The 19,700-nt window shown below is 38.5% G+C and overlaps 2 protein-coding genes and 1 pseudogene across 6 annotated transcripts; 1 reads left to right on the top strand and 2 right to left on the bottom strand.

Moving 5' to 3' along the window:
• Positions 1–321: 321 nt before the first annotated feature.
• Positions 322–1,356, top strand: LOC149050875 (uncharacterized; annotated as a pseudogene). The gene is made up of 2 exons (XR_016183631.1): positions 322–667; positions 930–1,356. The product of XR_016183631.1 is annotated as an uncharacterized LOC149050875 (transcript).
• A 350-nt stretch (positions 1,357–1,706) lies between these two features.
• Positions 1,707–3,860, bottom strand: LOC149050876 (uncharacterized). The gene has a single exon (XM_089193427.1). The coding sequence runs from the start codon at positions 3,771–3,773 to the stop codon at positions 1,707–1,709; it is 2,067 nt and encodes a 688-aa protein (XP_089049553.1). The 5' UTR covers positions 3,774–3,860.
• A 9,277-nt stretch (positions 3,861–13,137) lies between these two features.
• Positions 13,138–19,555, bottom strand: LOC113680417 (uncharacterized). 4 transcript variants are annotated; one of them, XM_027197451.2, is made up of 6 exons: positions 19,455–19,555; positions 17,893–18,007; positions 17,231–17,326; positions 16,249–16,562; positions 14,763–14,975; positions 13,138–14,096 (listed from the first exon to the last, which is right to left on the bottom strand). In XM_027197451.2, exons 2-6 carry the CDS (start codon positions 17,990–17,992, stop codon positions 13,767–13,769), a joined length of 1,053 nt encoding a protein of 350 aa, XP_027053252.2. In that variant the 5' UTR covers positions 17,993–18,007; positions 19,455–19,555; the 3' UTR covers positions 13,138–13,766. The 4 variants fall into 4 exon arrangements, with proteins under 4 accessions (XP_027053252.2, XP_027053251.2, XP_089054014.1 ...); XM_027197450.2 differs by having other exon boundaries at positions 16,249–16,565; XM_089197888.1 differs by lacking the exon at positions 19,455–19,555 and having other exon boundaries at positions 17,889–18,002.
• Positions 19,556–19,700: the final 145 nt, after the last annotated feature.

The following is a 19,700-nucleotide window of genomic DNA, read 5'->3' on the forward strand; positions in this document are numbered from 1 at the left end:
CACTCGAAACATGAATTCAATCATTGAATAGCGATTTTATGTTTTCGTTTGCTACCTTTAGTTAGAAATCGTTTGTTTGATGAGTATTACGCCGAAATGAGCTTTATCAGCTTTGAAAATCCATAGATGCTTCTAAATTAGTTGCAGTAATCATCATAGCGATGCCATTTAATGGTTTCGCTGTAAATGCTTCAGTTTCGCTTCTGAGCGTGAATTATTTACGCGTGGCCAGAAATCTGTGACAGTCAGCGGTTTGAAACGGGGGCTCGTGTATCCAAAAAAATTCCTACTACGCATGCGTTCTTGCATCAGATTATGGTTATGGCGAGCGGCGTAAGGGATTCGAGCAAGAATAGCCGCGGTTTATTTCTTCAATTACGCAATGTTTCTTCCGCGGACCTTCTTTGGGATGAAAAAAAAGTAGAAAAAGGAAAGCTAATGTTTCTTCTGATTATTTTGCCGTGGAAAGGTTAGTCTCGAGGAGGGCATCACATGGAACGGTGAGTTCACAATTTGCCCTGGTCTACGATGTATGTCATTAATTTTCTTACATGCTAAAGTTTTATAATTAAAATCTTCAGGTTCAATATTTGGTGAAATGAAAGGGATACAGCGCGTTTCATAATAGTTGGGAAGATGAAGATAACTTGACTACCGATCTTATTAGGTATTTATTGTTGTATCATTTTTTCAAACTGTACTTAAATTACCATTACAATTGAACATGCTGAAATACGGAATTAACAAGAGAGATGCACTCGTATAAGCTCATTCATAGAAAGGTTTATACTTAACTAATTTTTTTTCACCAATAATACACGCAATGAATGCTGCTTTTCTTTTTCTTCTGCCTTTGCAGTGCTTTCAGTATTACTTGTTCATAGACAACCCCTCTTACAATGTTTCCATTTTCATTATTTTTCTTACAGAACTTATGACAAGCCAATTGTTGATAAAGAGGGGCTAACTCGAAACGTTGATAACCTGAGATTATCAGTCCTCTTTAAATTAAGAAGTAAATCAAGGTCTAATGCTATTTTGGACTTTGATCATGATTGTTTTCGTTTTTTGTTTTATGGTAAAGGAAGGGAGGGAAGGGAGAAGGGGTATACTTTGTTAGATAAGGATGATTTTAAAAAATGTGATTTACTGGAAAACTGGGATAGGGTTATTGATTGTAATGGGGATGGGGTAAGGGTTAAATATCCATTTAAAATTAGATTGTTTTTAGCAAAATCACCAAAAACATATTCTATTATAAATGGGAAAATTCAAGAAGATCAGAGAATGTTAATTGAGAAACTATCAATTGATTTCAGTCGCCAACCTGTAACTATTCAATCACAGATGTTATAAACAGAAACTGAAATTGAAATTAACTGTAATGGCTTTAGGGACTGTAAGGGGTTCCACTTGAATGCAAAAGCTGCTAAGAATATGACCAACAAGTGAGTTGAATGTACAAAATATACATGGCCCCTATCTAATAACCTTAGGCTTAATCCACAGTATGAGTTTGCTTGAAATTGCTTTTTACAAAGTTAATTATAATTTTGTCAAGTTGATGTGTTTTCACTGCACTCTTTGCTTGTCATGTAGCTTTTCATGTGAGTTTGTTTATATAATTTTGAATGTGTAAGGGAGTCCCCCCTTAGAGAAACTAAAGCCATTTCATGCTCCCAGAATACTAAATATTCCATATTTTCTCATTGACAAATTTCTTCCAGTTGTTTAATTAGTTCAGCCTTGGTTTTGTTGCTGAATCCTCTCGCATTTCTCTTCTTTAATTCTTCTTTCAATTGCTTCACTGTCATATGAGAACAGCTAGTGTCAGTGGTAGTGGACTCAGGGAGGGGATGTTCATTTTGAGCTTCAATAGATTGCTGGAGAGGATCTTGACTTAAATTTACTCGTGCCTTTTTTCGGTTTTCTTTAATTTCAACATCCCAGTAGCTCTCCTTGCGCTTCATGTAATTGTGTACTTCCCGCTCCTGTTCTTTAAGCTCCCACTGATGTTGCTCTTGTTGCAGAACATCTCCTGCAGAATCCCACTTGTTGGACTTTCTCAGAATTATTGCACTTGCTACATCATTGTTCTTTTCAACTCCTTGCCCTGTAAATATTTTTACTGAGTGGTGGAGCTCAAAGAACTTGGGAATGTGTGCAACCATAATGTGCATGTATGGAGTAACTCTGGCTTTCTCATACCCTTCTCTTTTGCCATTTAGACTGACAAAAAGAGAAATCCACTCTTTGGCTTTCATGAAAAATTCTGTGGGGTTTTTCTCAGGGTTCCAGTCATTGATAACTTTGTAAATTTCTGCAAACTCTGTCCAGACTGCAACCACAGTTGATGCTGTTTCTGGGTGGAGAATGCTATGTAGCTTACTGGGAAGGTCAGCTAAAAGGATCTTTTTGTCTTTTCCAAGGAGACTTGTCCAGTCATGTTTCCCGCTACCTTTCCCATCTGCATTTCTTTGTTCCCACACATCAAAAGAAACGCCACAAGATTTGATTACCCTAATAAGGCTTTTTAGGTGTAACCCTGTTGCTGCCCCCTTTTTATGGTCTAAGTCATCATCTTTATCCCAGTCAAGGCACTCCTGCACTAGATTTCCAATCAAAATATCTGTGATTCTCAGCATTAAGTGCAGCTCGTCTACCACTATACGATCCAGTGGGATATTTAGTATAGGTTGTTTATCACAACAGTAATTACCTCTAGATTTTTTAGACATTTCAAACATTTCTTTCAGTGTTCTTGCTAAGGGGGGAGTGTTATAACTTGTATCGTCATTGTTGATTCTCCAGCGATCATTTTTGTGTGTTTTATACCAGGCACAAGCATAATTAGATGTTGCCCCCTTCAGTCCAAGCATCAGTAAAATAAATTTATAATCACCACCAAGATATAATTCAGTTTTAATCTCTTGGCCATCCACATTCATTTTACCTTTGGCAGTCAAGTCATTTACCTCATTGAATAAACTCTGGAATGACTCTCTTATTGTGTGGTAACTCTCGGTTCCATTGACTATGCCAAGAGTTCTGTTTCCTTTTGCAGACATTACAGACTCCTCTGTTTGCAGAGTGGAAAATGAAAGTAAAATAAAATTTGAATTTCTTGTCATTCTGGCACCATCACCATTGATTTTGATTTTATCAGTGTTGGGGTCAAAGTCACTGTTTTGTTTCAGGAAATCAGAGATATGTATTTTAAACACTGTTTCAATGGAAGTTACTTTGGCCCCTTCAAACTTAGCATTTAGTGGTTCAATTTTGCACATTTTGTTCAGTTCATCACGGCATTGTTTGACCAAGTAGGACCTTGGTAGACTATCAGTGATCATGGAAATTTCGTGGTAAAATGAATCCCCCACACAAAATTTGTCCAATAAGAAAAGGATTTTTTCAACATTCTCTTTTTCATGTGTGAACAAGGTACTATACTTTTTTTCTCCTTCTGCTTGAGTGGCTAAATCTTGACAGTTGGGTTTACTTGTTATGTTGTGAACCACATTACTGTCTGATTCTTTGACAGTTAACCCTAGTTGTTCAACACCAAAGGAAGAGCAGAACCAGAGAGGAGCTTCAGCTCGTGAAATAAAAGTTTTCAAGGTCCTGAACTTATTTTTCACAGTTGAAAGAGGTTTTCCCTGGTATGAACTAACTCCCACTGAATTTTCCAATGATGCAATATAATCTTCAAGCTCTTTGTTTGTTTTCTGCAAAACTTGGGTTTCATTTTCCTTTTGGTTCACTGCCAGCACCATTTCCTCATAGATTCTTTCCTTCTCCAACTCTAAATCTTCATAGGCCTTTTTCCAATCTTGTAGCTCATTTTGTATGTTTTCAATTTCTTGCTAGAGTTCATGTACAGGTTTTGTTTGACCCTCCATAACATGAAACTTTCGGACTCGATTATCCAACTCTTTTCTTGCCCTGCCCTTAGTTTTTTTGTAATCTAATGAAATTTTATAAGCAATATTTAACAAAGCTTCATCAATTCCATCTCGTATATTTTCATCATCGCTTAAGGCAAAGCATTGCCCGAATGTGCACTTTTCCACCAAATCTATGTAGCTGAACCTTTTTGCCGTGGGTGAGTTTTCTGCTGCGCTTGTAGAAGGAGAATTTGCTTCTATCTCTTCACATCCGCTTGACAAATCTTGACCGGAAGTGTCACGCGACAGAACGTTTCGTTCTTGAACAATTTTATGCCATTCTCTTAAAAGAGCGTAAGGAATTTCCAAAGTAAAAAGCACTCTTTTCTCTTTTTCCCTCGCCTCATATCTTAATTCCGGTTGAGTGAATTTGATTGCATCCTTAAAACGCGAGCAACATTGACTAAATTCGTCGCTCATTTTACTTGAAAGTTTTCGGAGATTGTGTAACGCCATTGCACAATTTATTAAAGGCACGGTTACATAGGTCAAGTAAAGGGAAAGCACACTCCGACATCCGTCAGAAGGAGGTCATCTCGGGTAGATTTCCGATTACGAAATCCGAGCTCGCCCGATGTTGTCTTCGTGATGAAGGCCCTATTTAGCATATTAGACCCGCAAAACAGAGTAGAAACGAACACGTGCTTCGTTTTCGCTCATGACTTCGTATTAGGCGTAAGATATTGCTTTTTTTTTTCGTTGCTTACCTTTATTACAGACTCCACAAAATTTTTACGATGCCTCCTTTTCACGGATGGCCGATTACAACTACAACATAGTAACACCTCCACGAAATCTGTCAAAAGGAGGATTTTAAAACACCGGAAATGGAGAGGAAAGATAAATGATACGGTCGATTAACTCCCAGACAATTGAATGGTCCAAACTAGCAAAGGCGGGAAATTTGTTATCGTGCGAGATATCAAAGTATCTGTTTGCTCACTCAATTCGTATTCAGCGTTCGGCCGTATTCCAATCGATAATTTCGCTTTCTGAACAAAATTTCCAATTCTATGATGGCACGTAAATTAACTTGTCAAGAAGTGAGTTCATTGTTTGAGAGAAAGTTGTCTGAAAGGTCAGGTCTCTCCTGAAGTCTACTAGGAAAAAGAATTCGCGCAGGATGAAAAAAAAGTGGACTATAAAAGGCTGCCAGTATCTCAGAAGAAAAATCCTTTCACTGGACGTGTAGGGGAAAGAGCAAACAACATGAAAAGGGGGTATAACGTCAGCTTAAACGATATAGAACGCCAGCCTGCCAAACAGCCGAAACTCGCACACATCAAGAATGCCAACTCAAGCGCCGAGGCTCAAGTAAACATAAACCGCAGTGTGAACGTGAATAACTCTAATGGTTCAAATTCAAACGCCAATCAAACTGTAAAGGCAAGCACCCCTTACACACCAAACACGACCACATGCATCACCAGCACCGCAAACGCAAACACCATCTCCTCCATTAACACAACCTCGAGCACAACCAGCACTGCAAACACATGCATCATCCTTACAGTAAACGCGACAACGAACACAAACCTGGCCCAGCAAAATAAAAAAGATGATGAAGTAGAATTTGTAAAGACCTCTCACAGAAGCGCCTCAAAGGCCGGTAAATTCCATCTCTCGGAACAGGACATTAGCACCATTTCAACTGGAGACTGGCTCACCGACCATATTGTAGGTGCAGCTTAGTCTGTTCTGAGGGAACAGTTCCCTCACGCAAGAGGATTGGAAAATACAATTTTGGGGCCTATTTTTAATTTTTCTGTTCAAAAAGGCCAATTTTCACAAATCCTGAATACTGGCAGCCATCATTGGGTGTTGGTATCTACTGTAGGATGCTACACTCCTTCTGTAGTTTATCTGTACGACAGCCTGTTTTCGGGAAGAATTGCAGCCCTCTTGCAGAAACAGATTGCATCAATCATATACGAGGAAGGAACCAGTTTTAAGGTCATTGTACCAAATGTGCAACACCAGAACAATTCCGATGACTGTGGAGTTTATGCTATTGCTTTTCTGGTTTCGCTACTACATGGCCTCAATCCTTCTAATCTGACATTTGACAGGAAGCTGATAAGACAACATCTTTTAAAGAGCCTGGAGAGTGGATCATTCGACCCCTTTCCCCTCTCTAAAGTACCCGAGTGTCGAGACAGGAGGCCACTTTTTGTTCAAGAGGTCTCGGTAATGTGCGAGTGTAGAATGCCGAGGGAAGAGTCAGACTCGAAGTCTCCTTCTCGTTGTGTGAAATGTTGTAGCTGCAAGGAGTTTTTTCACAGGAAATGCAATTCAACAATTATTTTGGAAGATTCAAGTGCAAACTGGCGAAAGAGCCCTTAAGCAGGAAGAGAAAAATAACCATTAATTTAACATGTAGTATTAAAAACTGATTCTCAGAACTTCCCATTAGTTGTTTATTAAGATAATCGTCGAAGTGAAATATATATGTGTAGTAATTTTTTATCTATGTGGAAGTCAGCTAAAAGAATTTTTAAAATGTATTCATGAGAAACTGTTTCTTATAGATCTTTCCCTAAGTACGCTCTTGCGTTTAGAATTGAAAATCCTCATCTAAATATTGTAAAAAATATTATCATAGAATATTTTCAATGATGATCATGGCACAACGCAGATAGAGAAAATATAATAGGTGAGACAAGTCACGGATTATCCTTGTCGACAAAAGTAATATCGCCTGCTACATTATATTCAAACTTAATCTCCGTCCAATCGAGGTAATGTACAATTTTTTTTATCAATTACCATATTAGAAATAACAATATATCGCTTAAACTCTGAACGTAACCGCAATTTTTGTTGGACCTGTCCGAAGGTAGCATAAATTGTCGAAAACCAACCCACTTCACGGGTTCAGAGGAATGTTCTTCCAGATCGAACTGATTTGTTCACATGCTAAACTTCATTTATAGTGCAAAAATAGGAGCCATTGAAGCCAATAAATCGGTTCCAAACTTGGTGGAAAAACAGCCCAAATACTGCTAAGTAGTTCTCAATATGACGCCATTTTTAAAACCCAAGAAAAATTTCGGGAAAACGCCATGTTTTTAGTCGACCGTCAACCGTAGTTTCTAGCCACTTCGTCCTCCATCTCGAATCCCAAGTGCAGAGTGCGAGGATTTCTAGGTCCAACAAAAATTGCTTCGGAAACCGCTTTAACACATGCAAATGCACATAGAGCACGCAGCGAAAGGTCATACATATAATCCACTTTATTTTGCGATCTGGAAGAAGTTGTCTCCTCTGGCGGTTGTAACACAGGAGCAATTATTCACATCCAGCGGTCAAAATAGCCTGAGGCGTCTTATGAGGGCGAGTTAATTTTAAGGGGCTCGCGATTGTCTATTTGACGGGCCATGTGTGATGTAGTGGACCATGCGGGGAAAAAACCTTAGCCTCTCCTCTCTTGTTCTTTTTGACCATCACCCACCCCCCTGGTACAACTTCGCTTTTATTCCCAGTCTTACGCTGCTGTAAAAATCAAAGATGGCAACCATAATTACTAAGCACTCGCCCGCGAAAATTACGTTTGCCCTGCTCTATGTGCATTTGCATGTGTTAAAGCGGTTTCCGAAGCAATTTTTGAGTAAAGTAAAGCATTTTGGGAAAGCGCACTCCGACATCCGTCAGAAGGAGGTCATCTCGGGTAGATTTCCTATTACGAAATCCGAGCTCGCCCGATGTTGTCTTCGCGATGAAGGCCCTATTTAGCATAATTATTAGACCCGCAAAACAGAGTAGAAACGAACACGTGCTTCGTTTTCGCTCATGACTTCGTATTAGCCTTAAGATATTTGCATTTTTTTCCGTTGCTTACCTATATTACAGACTCCAATAAATTTTTGCGATGCCTCCTTTTCACGGATGGCCGATTACAACTACAACATAGTAACACCTCCACGAAATCTGTCAAAAGGAGGATGTTACAATACCAGAGGTCATCTCGGGTAGATTTCTGATGACGAAATCCGAGCTCGCCCAATGTTTTTCATGAAGGCCCTATTTCGCATTTTAGAGCCGCAAAATAGAGTAGAAAGGAACACTTACTTCGTTTTCGCTCATGACTTTGTATTAGCGTTAAGATATTTGCATTTTTTTCCGTTGCTAACCTATATGACAGATTCCACAAAATACATTTGACGCCTCCTTTTCACGGATGGCCGATCACAACTACAACGTAATGACATCTTCACGAAATCTGTCAAAAGGAGGATTTTAAAACACCGGAAATCTTCTGGATTTCTGATGAAATAAATTTAACGCAGTTACGTTCAGAGTTTAAGCGATATATTGTTATTTCTAATATGGTAATTGATAAAAAAATTGTTCATTACCTCGATTGGACGGAGATTAAGTTTGAATATAATGTAGCAGGCGATATTACTTTTGTCGACAAGGATAATCCGTGACTTGTCTCACCTATTATATTTTCTCTATCTGCGTTGTGCCATGATCATCATTGAAAATATTCTATGATAATATTTTTTACAATATTTAGATGAGGATTTTCAATTCTAAACGCAAGAGCGTCCTTAGGGAAAGATCACGCAGCGAAAGGTCATACATATAATCCACTTTATTTTGCGATCTGGAAGAAGTTGTCTCCTCTGGCGGTTGTAACACAGGAGCAATTATTAAAAGAAGGTTAGCTGAAAGTGCACTGTTTTCCTTGAAGTGATTTAAGATTAGTAAATGATATGACTTGACCTCTTTATCAGTTCCGTCAGTGAAGCATTCAGTGCAGCACGTACTGTTCCACGAACAAAGGAGTTTTTATGACCCGCCGATCTGGGCTATTTTTGGCTGAGATTCGTCAATCTAAGTTAGAAGAGGGTATCGGTTTGAATATGGAGATCAAATTTACGACTATGCCGCTTAAAAATTCTGAAGAAAGATTCATAATGACTCATCAGATCCTGTAAAAGCTTTTAAATTACACATCCAGCGGTCAAAATAGCCTGAGGCGTCTTATGAGGGCGAGTTAATTTTAAGGGGCTCGCGATTGTCTATTTGACGGGCCATGTGTGATGTAGTGGACCATGCGGGGAAAAAACCTTAGCCTCTCCTCTCTTGTTCTTTTTGACCATCACCCACCCCCCTGGTACAACTTCGCTTTTATTCCCAGTCTTACGCTGCTGTAAAAATCAAAGATGGCAACCATAATTACTAAGCACTCGCCCGCGAAAATTACGTTTGCCCTGCTCTCAAGTCAAGAAAATTATAATGATGTTAGCAACGCAATGTTTTACCCTTCATTGCATCTACCCTTGTGCATTTTAGTTCGGAAACGTTTACTTTCACTTACTTTACACAAGATCCACAGTACAATGCCAGAAATCGTTGATTTACGGGAACCTGAAGCCTTTCAAAAACTTTTCCAAAATTAAAGTGTTTTAAATCGTATCATTTTTAAGAGACAGAAGACTCTCATGCCTGGTAACTCAGAGGATATTTATCAGAATATAATTGAAGGAATTATGAAATACTCTTGCTCTTTTCAGGAAATGACTAAAAGCTATCTTCGCTTTGCTTCCATTGCTGGGTGTAACGTTTTTTGCTGAACTTCTTTGTTGATTTTCATGTTGCTGTGGGATATTCTTACGTGCTATTGAATTCCATCCAAGTAAACTGCGTGACGCAATTAAAGTGTATCGTTGTTGATGTGGCTGCTTTTCACGTGACTTCTTGGTCAGAAATGTGGATGAAAAGCAAAATTAAGGAGATGCAGCAATCTAGAGTGAAAGACAGTCAAGAATAATTATGTAGGACAAGGGTGAAATAGAAAAAAAAGTCAATCCATGGTTATTCTAGATCCAGATAAAAATGAATTTTACAAATTAATCCCCATGAAATTGTTCAAACAAACCAATCAGCTTTACAGGAAGGAGAGTACCTAATGCCCTCTCATAGGAAAGTATGGTAACGTTACGACATAACAGAGCTTCTTCATTAAGTTAGGCCCTCGTTTTCCCTGCAGAATACTCTAACTGCATTCTTTTTAATTTATCAGGGTGTTCTGCTCTTTTTTTTTTCCACTGTGTACATGATGATGAAGTGGGTGTAAACACTGACATTAATTCCAGTCTAATTTTATTTTCAAGTCGCTGAATCTTGAGCGAATTCCAGCTTAGGGTTGAAAAAACACAAAAGCAATTATATACATACATATATATAAATATATATATATTCAAAATGAAGGAATGCATAGAGAACCTATTAGAACCCAGTACAAGAATACGCAAAATTGTAAAAGTGCGAGAAAACGTCGGTGAATTTCTGAATTGGATATACTTCTAAATCTAACAGATAGAGAAAACGATGTGAGATGGAGCCAAGTAGCTAAAAAGATAATGCAGGCCAGGATTACTTTTGAACTTCTATAATAAGATACAGTAACTAGTAAAAGCGAGAAACCTAAATGTAACAAGATTAAACCTATCGTTTTCAACTTGGGACTAGGGTGTAGGAGTGAAAAAAAAAGGTTAAAATCGACCGTCATCCATTCCCATTGCTTAACCCTTTAACCCCATTGAGTGACCAAGACAGAATTTCTCCCTACAATATCCATACAATTTCAAGCAGACAAGTGATGAGAATAAAGAGAAATATCAATTAGGGGATTTTCAGTTGATCCAGTAACAAATTCTCAGAATTAAATCATAATGATTGTATAGCAGTCAGTAAAGAGAATTACTAAGGAGATCTTGGGAGTGAAAGGGTTAAGGACCGGTCATTATTCATTTCATCGCCCGAGAAGGGAGGGGTGGGGGGATGTGATGGAGTGCCGGACTGATCCTCCCCTTGCTTCCCCTAAAAACCCCATGAGATCCCCACCCTCCCCTCCCCCATAAACAAAATCTTCCGACCCCTTTCGATAAATAATGATCAGTCGACTGGTCGTGTACTCTTGATTTGACATTACCTCAGTCGGTCCCATATGTTAAATTCAATACTAAACGACTTGAATTTTTAAATGCTTTTTTTTTTTTTAATTGAGTATTACATATTGTCTCGGTGTCTTTATTTTCTTTGCAACCGAGTCTTTTGATAAATCGTTAACTAAAATTTGGCATATTTTCACTATCAGCTAAGTTCGATTATGATTGAACGATATTTAAAATAAAGATAATTTACCTCTATGCGAAATGAAATAAGAGAGGATTTATTATTTATAATCAACCTTTTTTCGTTGATGTTCTTAGGTTCGCGATGTCGTGAATAAAATGTTTCGTAAAAAGAAGGACAATCTCCAGAAATTCAAGCAGGAGCCCAAAAAAGTGACGGGAGAGGCTTGCAAGGAAACATCAGGTGGGGTAGTCGGATATTAAAGAAATTTTTATCGTTCAGTACAACAGGTAAAAGAACGAGAATTTAACTGAAGTATTTCATCTGTCAAGTTTTGTAGACGGCTTCGTCATGATTTGATAAATAAACAAACAAAAAACAAACCAACAGACAATCCTCTCCACCCTCAACAATTCTTACTCCTTCTTCCTCTTTGAATATTCCCACTGTTTTATTTTTTTATTTTTATTTTCTAGATATTGGTTGGTTTTTTTCCCCTTTTTTTTTGGGAAAGCGCGAATTTTCAAATGCAGAGCGTTCCTTTATACCATTTCTTAGCATTATAAACTTATAACTATTAATTCCTTTCCTTGTTTTCGTACGACAGTGCAACGTTTACAGTGTTGATCGAGTCGAGGACAAATGAAAAACACACATTTACACAACAGTCGAGGCGAAGAAGGATGAAAGCCGATGAAGGAGCCAGTCTTCTGCAGCAAGTTTTAAAAAAAACATAGCATTTAGATTTAAAAAAAAGAATATATAATTAAGGTTGAAAGATTTTTCGAAGAAGCGAGGCCCACAAGACGAAGCAATGATTTCAACAAATATTTACATTTTTGATATAACTCCAAAAACCTAGACTCGATTTTCCGCCGCTCTCTCGTGTCCGGTTTTCGCTCGGTAGCTTCTTAAACCGCGCACAGAAGTTGAAGAGAGACATTTGAACGTAGAGGTGGTCTTTATCAGAGACCGAGGCCAATATTCTCTCTGGCCTAGCTGGCAAATTGTTTATCAACTTGGGAAAAAAGAAACCAAATGAACGGACTGATTAAAAAATATTGAAGGGAGCGACAAGCTGAATGACTGTCTTGTAGCTGTTTAAAAATCTCAAGACACACTTTTTTCCTTCGAGAAATCTCTGGGACGTTTTTTACTGATAAGGGGGGTGGGGGGTGGGGTGAGAGGTAGTGGAGAGGGGGGGGGGATTGTTTTGAAACGAGCTGTGCAGTGACACTGACGTAGGCACCCTAGTCGAAGATCTACAATTGATGTGAGAATCGTTTTATAAAAGCCTTTATATAATAAGCTGAACTGACTGGCATTTTGACTATTTTTTACGTATCATTTATATATTGAAGGACGGACGCACTCAAATACATGAAGATCGTTAGCGTTAGCCCTTCGTCAGAGAGTTAGCTCTTCGTCAATCGCTCTACGAAGGGCTAACGCTCGAAACGTCAGTTTTTAAACTCTTTACGGTGGCCAATTTACGTTCCTCGTACTCTTAACAGTAGTGTTACTCAAGCTCCTCACCACATTTCTCACGCAAAGGACAAGGTAAAATAGAGATTCAATTTTAGCGTGTTCCGTCTTGCCTTTTTATAGCATTATAGACTGCTACATGTACTAATAAATTTCCCAAAAGACTGAGGACAGCGTAACGTTGACGGAGCTGGTCAGATTGAGAACAAATCGAATATTCAAGCTTCTTCAAGAGGCTGTGGACTACGGAGGAATTCGATATGTTCTTCGGTTCTGACAAAAAGTATTGCATTTAGATTTGACAGAAGCAAAGCCATAAAATCGAACAATTCGTCGTAGAAGGAAAGGGTTTATAGCAAAGGAATGATGTCGCGAATACTTCTGAATTATTCCTGTTAGTTACTTGGTACTGCAGAATATTTGCCATTCAATGAATGAATCTAATAGAACATTTGTATTAATCACTACTTTGAGAAGTATAGTTCCAAGTTTCCTAATGTAAGAAAAACCTCATACTTGCAAAGAGACTACAGCATTTAAAATCTCGTTTATAATTTGGAGACCTTAGCGAATTAAATTTACTTGAAAGAAGTGGCTTCTTCAAATTTTACCAAGGTTACAATTCTCAGCTGTAAGTTTAATCTACAAGATGTTTACTAAATAGCTCAGGGACACATAAATTATAATATGTTGGTAGAGGCGCGGAGAACTCCTAAAATTACATAAACTATCACTTGTTCAGAAGTTGTTCAATCGCTGCTCAAGAGTTTCCAGAAGCAATTTTATTATCTTGGCGAAATTATCCAGTAACCACCGCTACTGCTATAATTATCCTAACAATCATTATTCATGATAATTAATAATGTTAAAATTTTTATTATTATTTCAGTTTCTTCTTGATGGTGAGGAAAAAAGATGAGGAATTTCCCTCTGCGTCACAATTGTGATTTTCAAACATTTCTTTTATTCCACTGAGAAGTCTAAAGATACTGGGGATTTAAGATAAAAATGCATATATTTCCCTGGCGTTCGGACGTGCAATTTTGCATGTGAAATGTTTTCTAGAATTCTGCAGACAAAGTTTCGTGAATCAAAAGGAAAGAGAAAATTCTCATTGCAAGATCTCTGATGTTTTAATATGGCTATTATATCATACAACTTCTACATATTAACTTGGCAACGACGACCATTAATTTATAATTTGTTTATAAATTATAAATTTTATATAGTTTCTAATCTATTGGTATACAGTTAATCATCAAATGAATAATGAGCTAAAAAGGGATACTTTTCGAACTCAGAATACATTCTGTTCTTATGTTCTTTGCTCCAAACTACCCAATCTCTAGTTGTAGATGGTGTGGAATCCACAACCTCTGCGCATGCCATGAGGTATTCGTCAGAACACGCGATTTCAATAAATTGACACACTTTGGACATGTACTCTATGGGTTTGTTCACGAGTTTAAGACCGTCCACGTCAAGGAGCTTGTCTCCTAAGACTTCTCTGGCGATAGCACTTCCCTGAGCCCAGTTGAAAAATCTCTCCATGCTTTCTTCCAACAGTTTTGGGTCATCGACCTTGGGATGAAAAATGCAAAGAGAATCAACTCTTACTAACAAAATTAAACCAAACATCAAAGCAGACTCTTAAGTCTAAGGTCATTCGGCGAGGTGGTGGAACGGTTGGTTTGAAAATTTTGAAGGTTCAACGTACTCGCGGTCGAGGTCAGTTATCCCAACCAAAATATCCCCCACCTCATACCCCTGCTCTTTCTTCCCTTCCCTTACTCTAACCTCTTAGTACGCAGTTTTGATCCAGGTCTATCTCCGTTACCTGAATATCGCGACAGCGGACTCACGTAATACGAATTAAAAGACAACTCCATGATACGAAGCTCCAATAATTTAGTAACACCCAACTGTTTAAGGAAGGATGATGGAGGGGGGGCGGGCTATTCGAAAGGGGTGCTTGTTTGACTTAAGATAATTTAAGCAGAAACGATTTTGATGAGCAGACGACGACTAAAAGAAGAATAAGGCTAATTCTTGCGCGCTTTGACGCTAATTATCAACGGTGAAGAAGACGTTTAAATATTTTAACCAAACTTTGCCGAAAAAAATGGTTTAGTGAGCATTAGGATTGAGAACTTTTAACTTCGGCGTTCCCTATTATAGGCGGGGTGCTTATTGGGGCGCTTATTGGAGCGTGGGTGCATATTCGAGGAAATACAGTACATTCCTTACTTTTTGGGAATGGTCTTTAAACCTGCCGCCTTTCTCCTTGGTGTTGCGTAAAACTATTGTTGACACAATGTCAAACGGATTCCTCTTCATGTGGATGAACTTTACTTTGACTCTGTATTTCTTCTCGATGTCATCCACTAATTTTGTTAGGTCTTCAGGGGTAGTGCTCCGAAATACTCCAGAATTCATCCACGCAGTCTTGTCGCCAATGACCTAGATACGAATTTTAAAAAAAAACAATGGAGAGGAATAACTGCAGTAATTTTGTTTCATTTTCTCCAAGTGTGCCTGTGTCATTCACTGAATAACATCATCTTTCTGAATCTTTCACTTAAGTAACGAGGGTTCATATTGATCATCTTCATCTATATCACCATTGGACAAAAGCATCGCATTCAACTTTCCTTTCCAAGCAGTTTACAGGAAGTTTGACTTTGCAGAAACCCCTACCCAATGCACTTACTACGGTGGCATAATATAACCAAATTGCTATTTCGATACGTTTTGGAGGATTTCTTGTTATATAACTTCGTCAATAATGGAAATGAAAAATAGAGTACAAAGTATAAACAGTCCTAGTAATAAAAAAAAACCCTTGATGTTCACTCTGTTATAGCGTCTCGGTGCATTAAAATGATGACAAAGAACCTTTGCTTGAACAAAGAACAATCAAATTCATTGGCACATCCCCATAGTGGGTTTGACGGTGGCAATTGTAATTAAAATAAGCAAAATCATGAATTAAGTACTTTAAAATAAGCTTCACAATTTAAATATTATCAAAAAATCTGGTTTTTGTAGGCTGTAAAGGCAGGTACTTAACCACACAACACACCAGCGGATCTCAAGTGATTTCCACCCAAGGCCAATAGGATCTTGGGTGCGGTCGAGATCTGGAACGCATGTGTCGGAGGAAGTCGCTACCGGGGACACATCGACAAAATGAGTGTGTTTACTTGTAATTTGCGAGAAATTTCACGTGCAAAGGAATGAGAACGACAATATTTCCATAGTAACACTATTAAGGAAAAATGGCAGCATTTTTAACATTCCCGTTGTTTGTTTCATTTCGGAAGAGATAAGACTAAACAAAAATAGATAAGGTTGCCATTTTCAGAAAAGTTTCTGTCCAACCTTCTCACATCCAACATTTTCACTCAACATAAAAAGCGTTTTGATGACAAGTGTGAATTTAGGGACTAAAATTGAGCAGCTGTAACGTGGCTACGGAGTTCGTAGCAGCTGTCATTGCGTTAGCGCTTTTTATCATTGTCTCCTCAGTAAGCAAGCCTCTAGAGAAAATACCCGATGTCTTGGCGAACAAACTCGTGTCAGGTTATGTTTGCAGAAGAAGAACTGCAGTCCTGAACGTTCAAATGGCTCGAGTAGCGGAGCATACGCACTCATTTCGCCGGTGTGTCGGTACCAGGCCTTCTCATCACCACCAATTAACAACACGAGAACGAGTCATGTTCTAAAGCCTCACCTTAATGTACTTATCATAACTCCCCTGCCAGTAACCTTCCATCCAGAATCCAAAGTGAGAAGTGTTTTGAAGGTTTCCCTTCATCACTATTCCTTTGCCTCCTTTTAGAAAACCTTTGGAACCTTCAATTAATGTATCAAACATCTGGCTCCTTTCATACTTTTTACCATTCTTCAACCGGTAAAACAGGTTATTTTCGTTAGCCACGATCATGTGAGGGTGGGCATCCAGCAGAGATGCCATTAAGGTGTGACGACTTCTTGGATAGCCAACAAAAAACAGCAGCGTATCAATGGTCTTGTACTCATCTTTTTCTGCTAATAAGATAAGAAAATGCATAGGTAAAACAAAACGCCCCCCGACCTGACAGGATCTCTTTGGATTTGGAAGATCATGGGGAAATTAAGTATCTTTGAGATGGAAGCTCCAATGAACCCATTTTGTGATATCGATAGGGAAATATTTGTTTGGTCATTTGCATAATCATCCCTTCTAGCTTTAAACTACTGGATCAATATCAGTATCTGGGCAACTTCCCACCTACCCGTCCCCTAACTCAACAACAGTCAATTGACAACAAGTTAAAGTTAATGTTGGGTTAGGGGAGGGGTAGATGGGCAGTTGCCCAGATACTGATATTGATCCAATCTACTTTACCCATGAATACTAAAGTAATGATTTCCATCCAGCGTTGATTGGTCAATTGTAAGCGAGGCGGATTGGTTCACTGTTTTCGTACCCATTGACAGCTTACTTCAAATTTAAATTTTGGCAGACTTTTGTAAACGTGATAAAAAAATAGACTTGTAGAAGTAATTGACGGATGACAGTTCCATATGCTCTTCATTAGGGTTTGCAGAGGGAAAAAATGCCCCTTTGCGCAACATGTTCAGGCAAACTAAATGTCTTCCTTGATTCGAGGCTGAATGATTTGACTGCCTTGTAAATGAAATTGGAACAAAAATGAAGTTAAGTTAGTTACCTGGGGTAGTTCCATTTCCATCTGTTCGCGCAATTTGTGTCATAACTTGGTTTAATTCAGGACTCGAAATTAGCTCTTGAACGGTCGAAATGGTGACTGTGAAAGACAAAAATAAAATGTACAATTTTCATCAGCTGTCGATATTGTTCTAAAAACAATCTATCCAGGGCAGATGGGTTCTTTTTCATTTCCCTCCGCCTTCGAAGTAAGCTGAGAGTATTTCATCGCTTCCTTTTTAGCGAGGACTGCTTGCTTCTACCGTATCGGAGGGTCGTTGAGGATTCTGTGGCAGTACTTTCCCATAAAAGGGTCCATAGCGACTTTGCGGTAGCAATTCGTATCCAGACTTCCGCTCGTTTCGAACTTGGTGAGTTCAGGACAAGACTGGATAAGACACGCAAGTACACAAACAGAAGCTAATTTTCAACTCAGATGAACAACTTGAAAAATAAACTTCGCTCTGGGTAAACCTTTTTCGGAGAAATTAAATATCGTACACAGATCCTGCCTTCTAGGCCACGGAAGGAATAGCTACGAGATAACCTTTACCTCCAACTCCTTCTTTAAAAAGTTATATGACTGAAGTGATAACTTTTTTGTTGATATACATTCTGAACAATTTTCGTGGTATGCAAATGCGCACGAAATTTAAACCTACCCACCAAGATTTTTACTCCTCATGTTTGTAAACGCGAAGATTGCGATTCCTCCAATGGTTAAAATAAAGAAGAAGTGACGACGGCTTAAAGAACTGACCCGCATTCCTTCGTTGGTTTCCTGCAACAATCCGATAAGCGGTATCAATGTCGTGCCTTGATCAGGAGCCACTATTATTTGCACGCAATAAGATATTGCTTATGAAAAAGACGAAGACGAAGACGAAGATGAAGAAAAAGAAAACGAAAAAGAAGACAAATTAAAAGAAGAAGGAAGAAGGGAAAGAGAAGGAGAAGAAGAAGGAGAAGGAGAAGGAGAAGGAGAAGGAGAAGGAGAAGGAGAAGGAGAAGGAGAAGGAGAAGGAGAAGGAGAAGGAGAAGGAGAAGGAGAAGGAGAAGGAGAAGGAGAAGGAGAAGGAGAAGGAGAAGGAGAAGGAGAAGGAGATGGAATGAATTAAGGGCCTTAAGCAAAGCAAGTCTGCGCCAGTATGGCGAGAGGTCTGGCGCTAATGCTAATTCTAACTATCATATTGGGAACTAGGGGAAATACTTAATAAAATTGAATATAATTTAATGATTCATATAAAAGAAAAAAATCAATATGCTTTAAAAATTATTGTAAAAAATGTCATCCTTATAACCGTCAACCAGTCTCAGGGGCACTCCAAGGCTTAAAGCCGTCAACCGTCAAAATCGGAAGGAGACAAAGGCTATTACAGAAACCTTTACCGTACGTGTCAATTCATTTATCTGCATTTTCCGGAGGGTTAAACAACTAATTACTGCAAATGGAAGAGCAGTTCTTCGTATCCTCCCAAATATTTCGCAACGTTATTAACAAAGTTGTCACATAACTAAGCAACAATGTTAATTTCATTATGTAACGAGAGATCACTGAAAAATATCTTAAAATATCTCAAAATTTATGAGAAAGAAAAACAACGAAAAATCTCTGAGTCCTCGTGAGGTATAAAACCGCAGACTCTATGTACGATTCAGTGCTCTACCACTGGGTTACAGAGAGCTCTAGGATGTAATAGGCCATTACGATGTTCGTATTCAAAATGCCACACGCAGCTTTTTTATTATAGTTCTCATAAAATGCGACGTGCACCTAGAGCTGTGGATAATTTCTTTTTCTTTAGGTAGAACAATCTTTTTTTGGTTTCCTCGAAAATGATGTTATTTCTTGTGTGAAATAAAACCCCCTCGTCTCAGAAGTCGTGCGCAACACAGATTATTGTTAAATGCATTTGATGAGTATAAACAAACAACATCTATTACTTCAATCCTGCTTAGTTCGTCAAATTTGCAATGAAATGAGATCCTTTACTCACAATTACAAACTTTCTTTCAATTTCAGCGGCTTTCTAAAGAAACAGCGAGCGCCTGCGGCGTAGAACACTTTTACGGAAAAGGGGAAACAAATGTATCCTTTTTGTTGCGCTCTCAGATATCACCCCAGGGTAAAGTGTTGGCCTAAGGCCTTTAACAAAAAGATATCAGGCGGCGTAACCACAGAGCAATGAACGAGAAAGCCTTGGTGTAAAATACGATACTTATCATACCTGAGAACGGCTCGTTATTAACACCTTATTTCCCAAACTCAAGTGAACAAGTCAGCTAAGCAAGTGATCTCTATGCAACGCGAAGGCTACTGAAAGGAATTAGGTCAGCTGTGGCCATGGTAATCACTTTTAAATGGTTGTCCCTTTTATCATAATTATGCACGAAACACTCTTCTTCACGAAATTCATTTACTTGTTATAATATTTGTAGATGTCATTTCAAATTTAATTCGGAAATTAGCTGAA

The sequence above is a fragment of the Pocillopora damicornis genome, chromosome 2 (genome assembly GCF_964200805.1).
Source record: "Pocillopora damicornis chromosome 2, jaPocDami1.2, whole genome shotgun sequence".
NCBI classification, from domain to species: domain Eukaryota; kingdom Metazoa; phylum Cnidaria; class Anthozoa; order Scleractinia; family Pocilloporidae; genus Pocillopora; species Pocillopora damicornis.

Excerpts from the sequence above, each read along its gene's own strand:
- LOC149050876 (XM_089193427.1), bottom strand. The coding sequence starts at position 3,773 with ATGGTGCTGGCAGTGAACCAAAAGGAAAATGAAACCCAAGTTTTGCAG.
- LOC113680417 (XM_027197450.2), bottom strand. The coding sequence starts at position 17,992 with ATGCGGGTCAGTTCTTTAAGCCGTCGTCACTTCTTCTTTATTTTAACC. Across the intron at positions 14,976-16,248 it reads GTTATGATAAGTACATTAAG|GTCATTGGCGACAAGACTGC; the intron begins GTGAGGCTTTAG and ends ATTCGTATCTAG. Across the intron at positions 14,097-14,762 it reads TTAAAGACCATTCCCAAAAA|GTCGATGACCCAAAACTGTT; the intron begins GTAAGGAATGTA and ends TTTCATCCCAAG.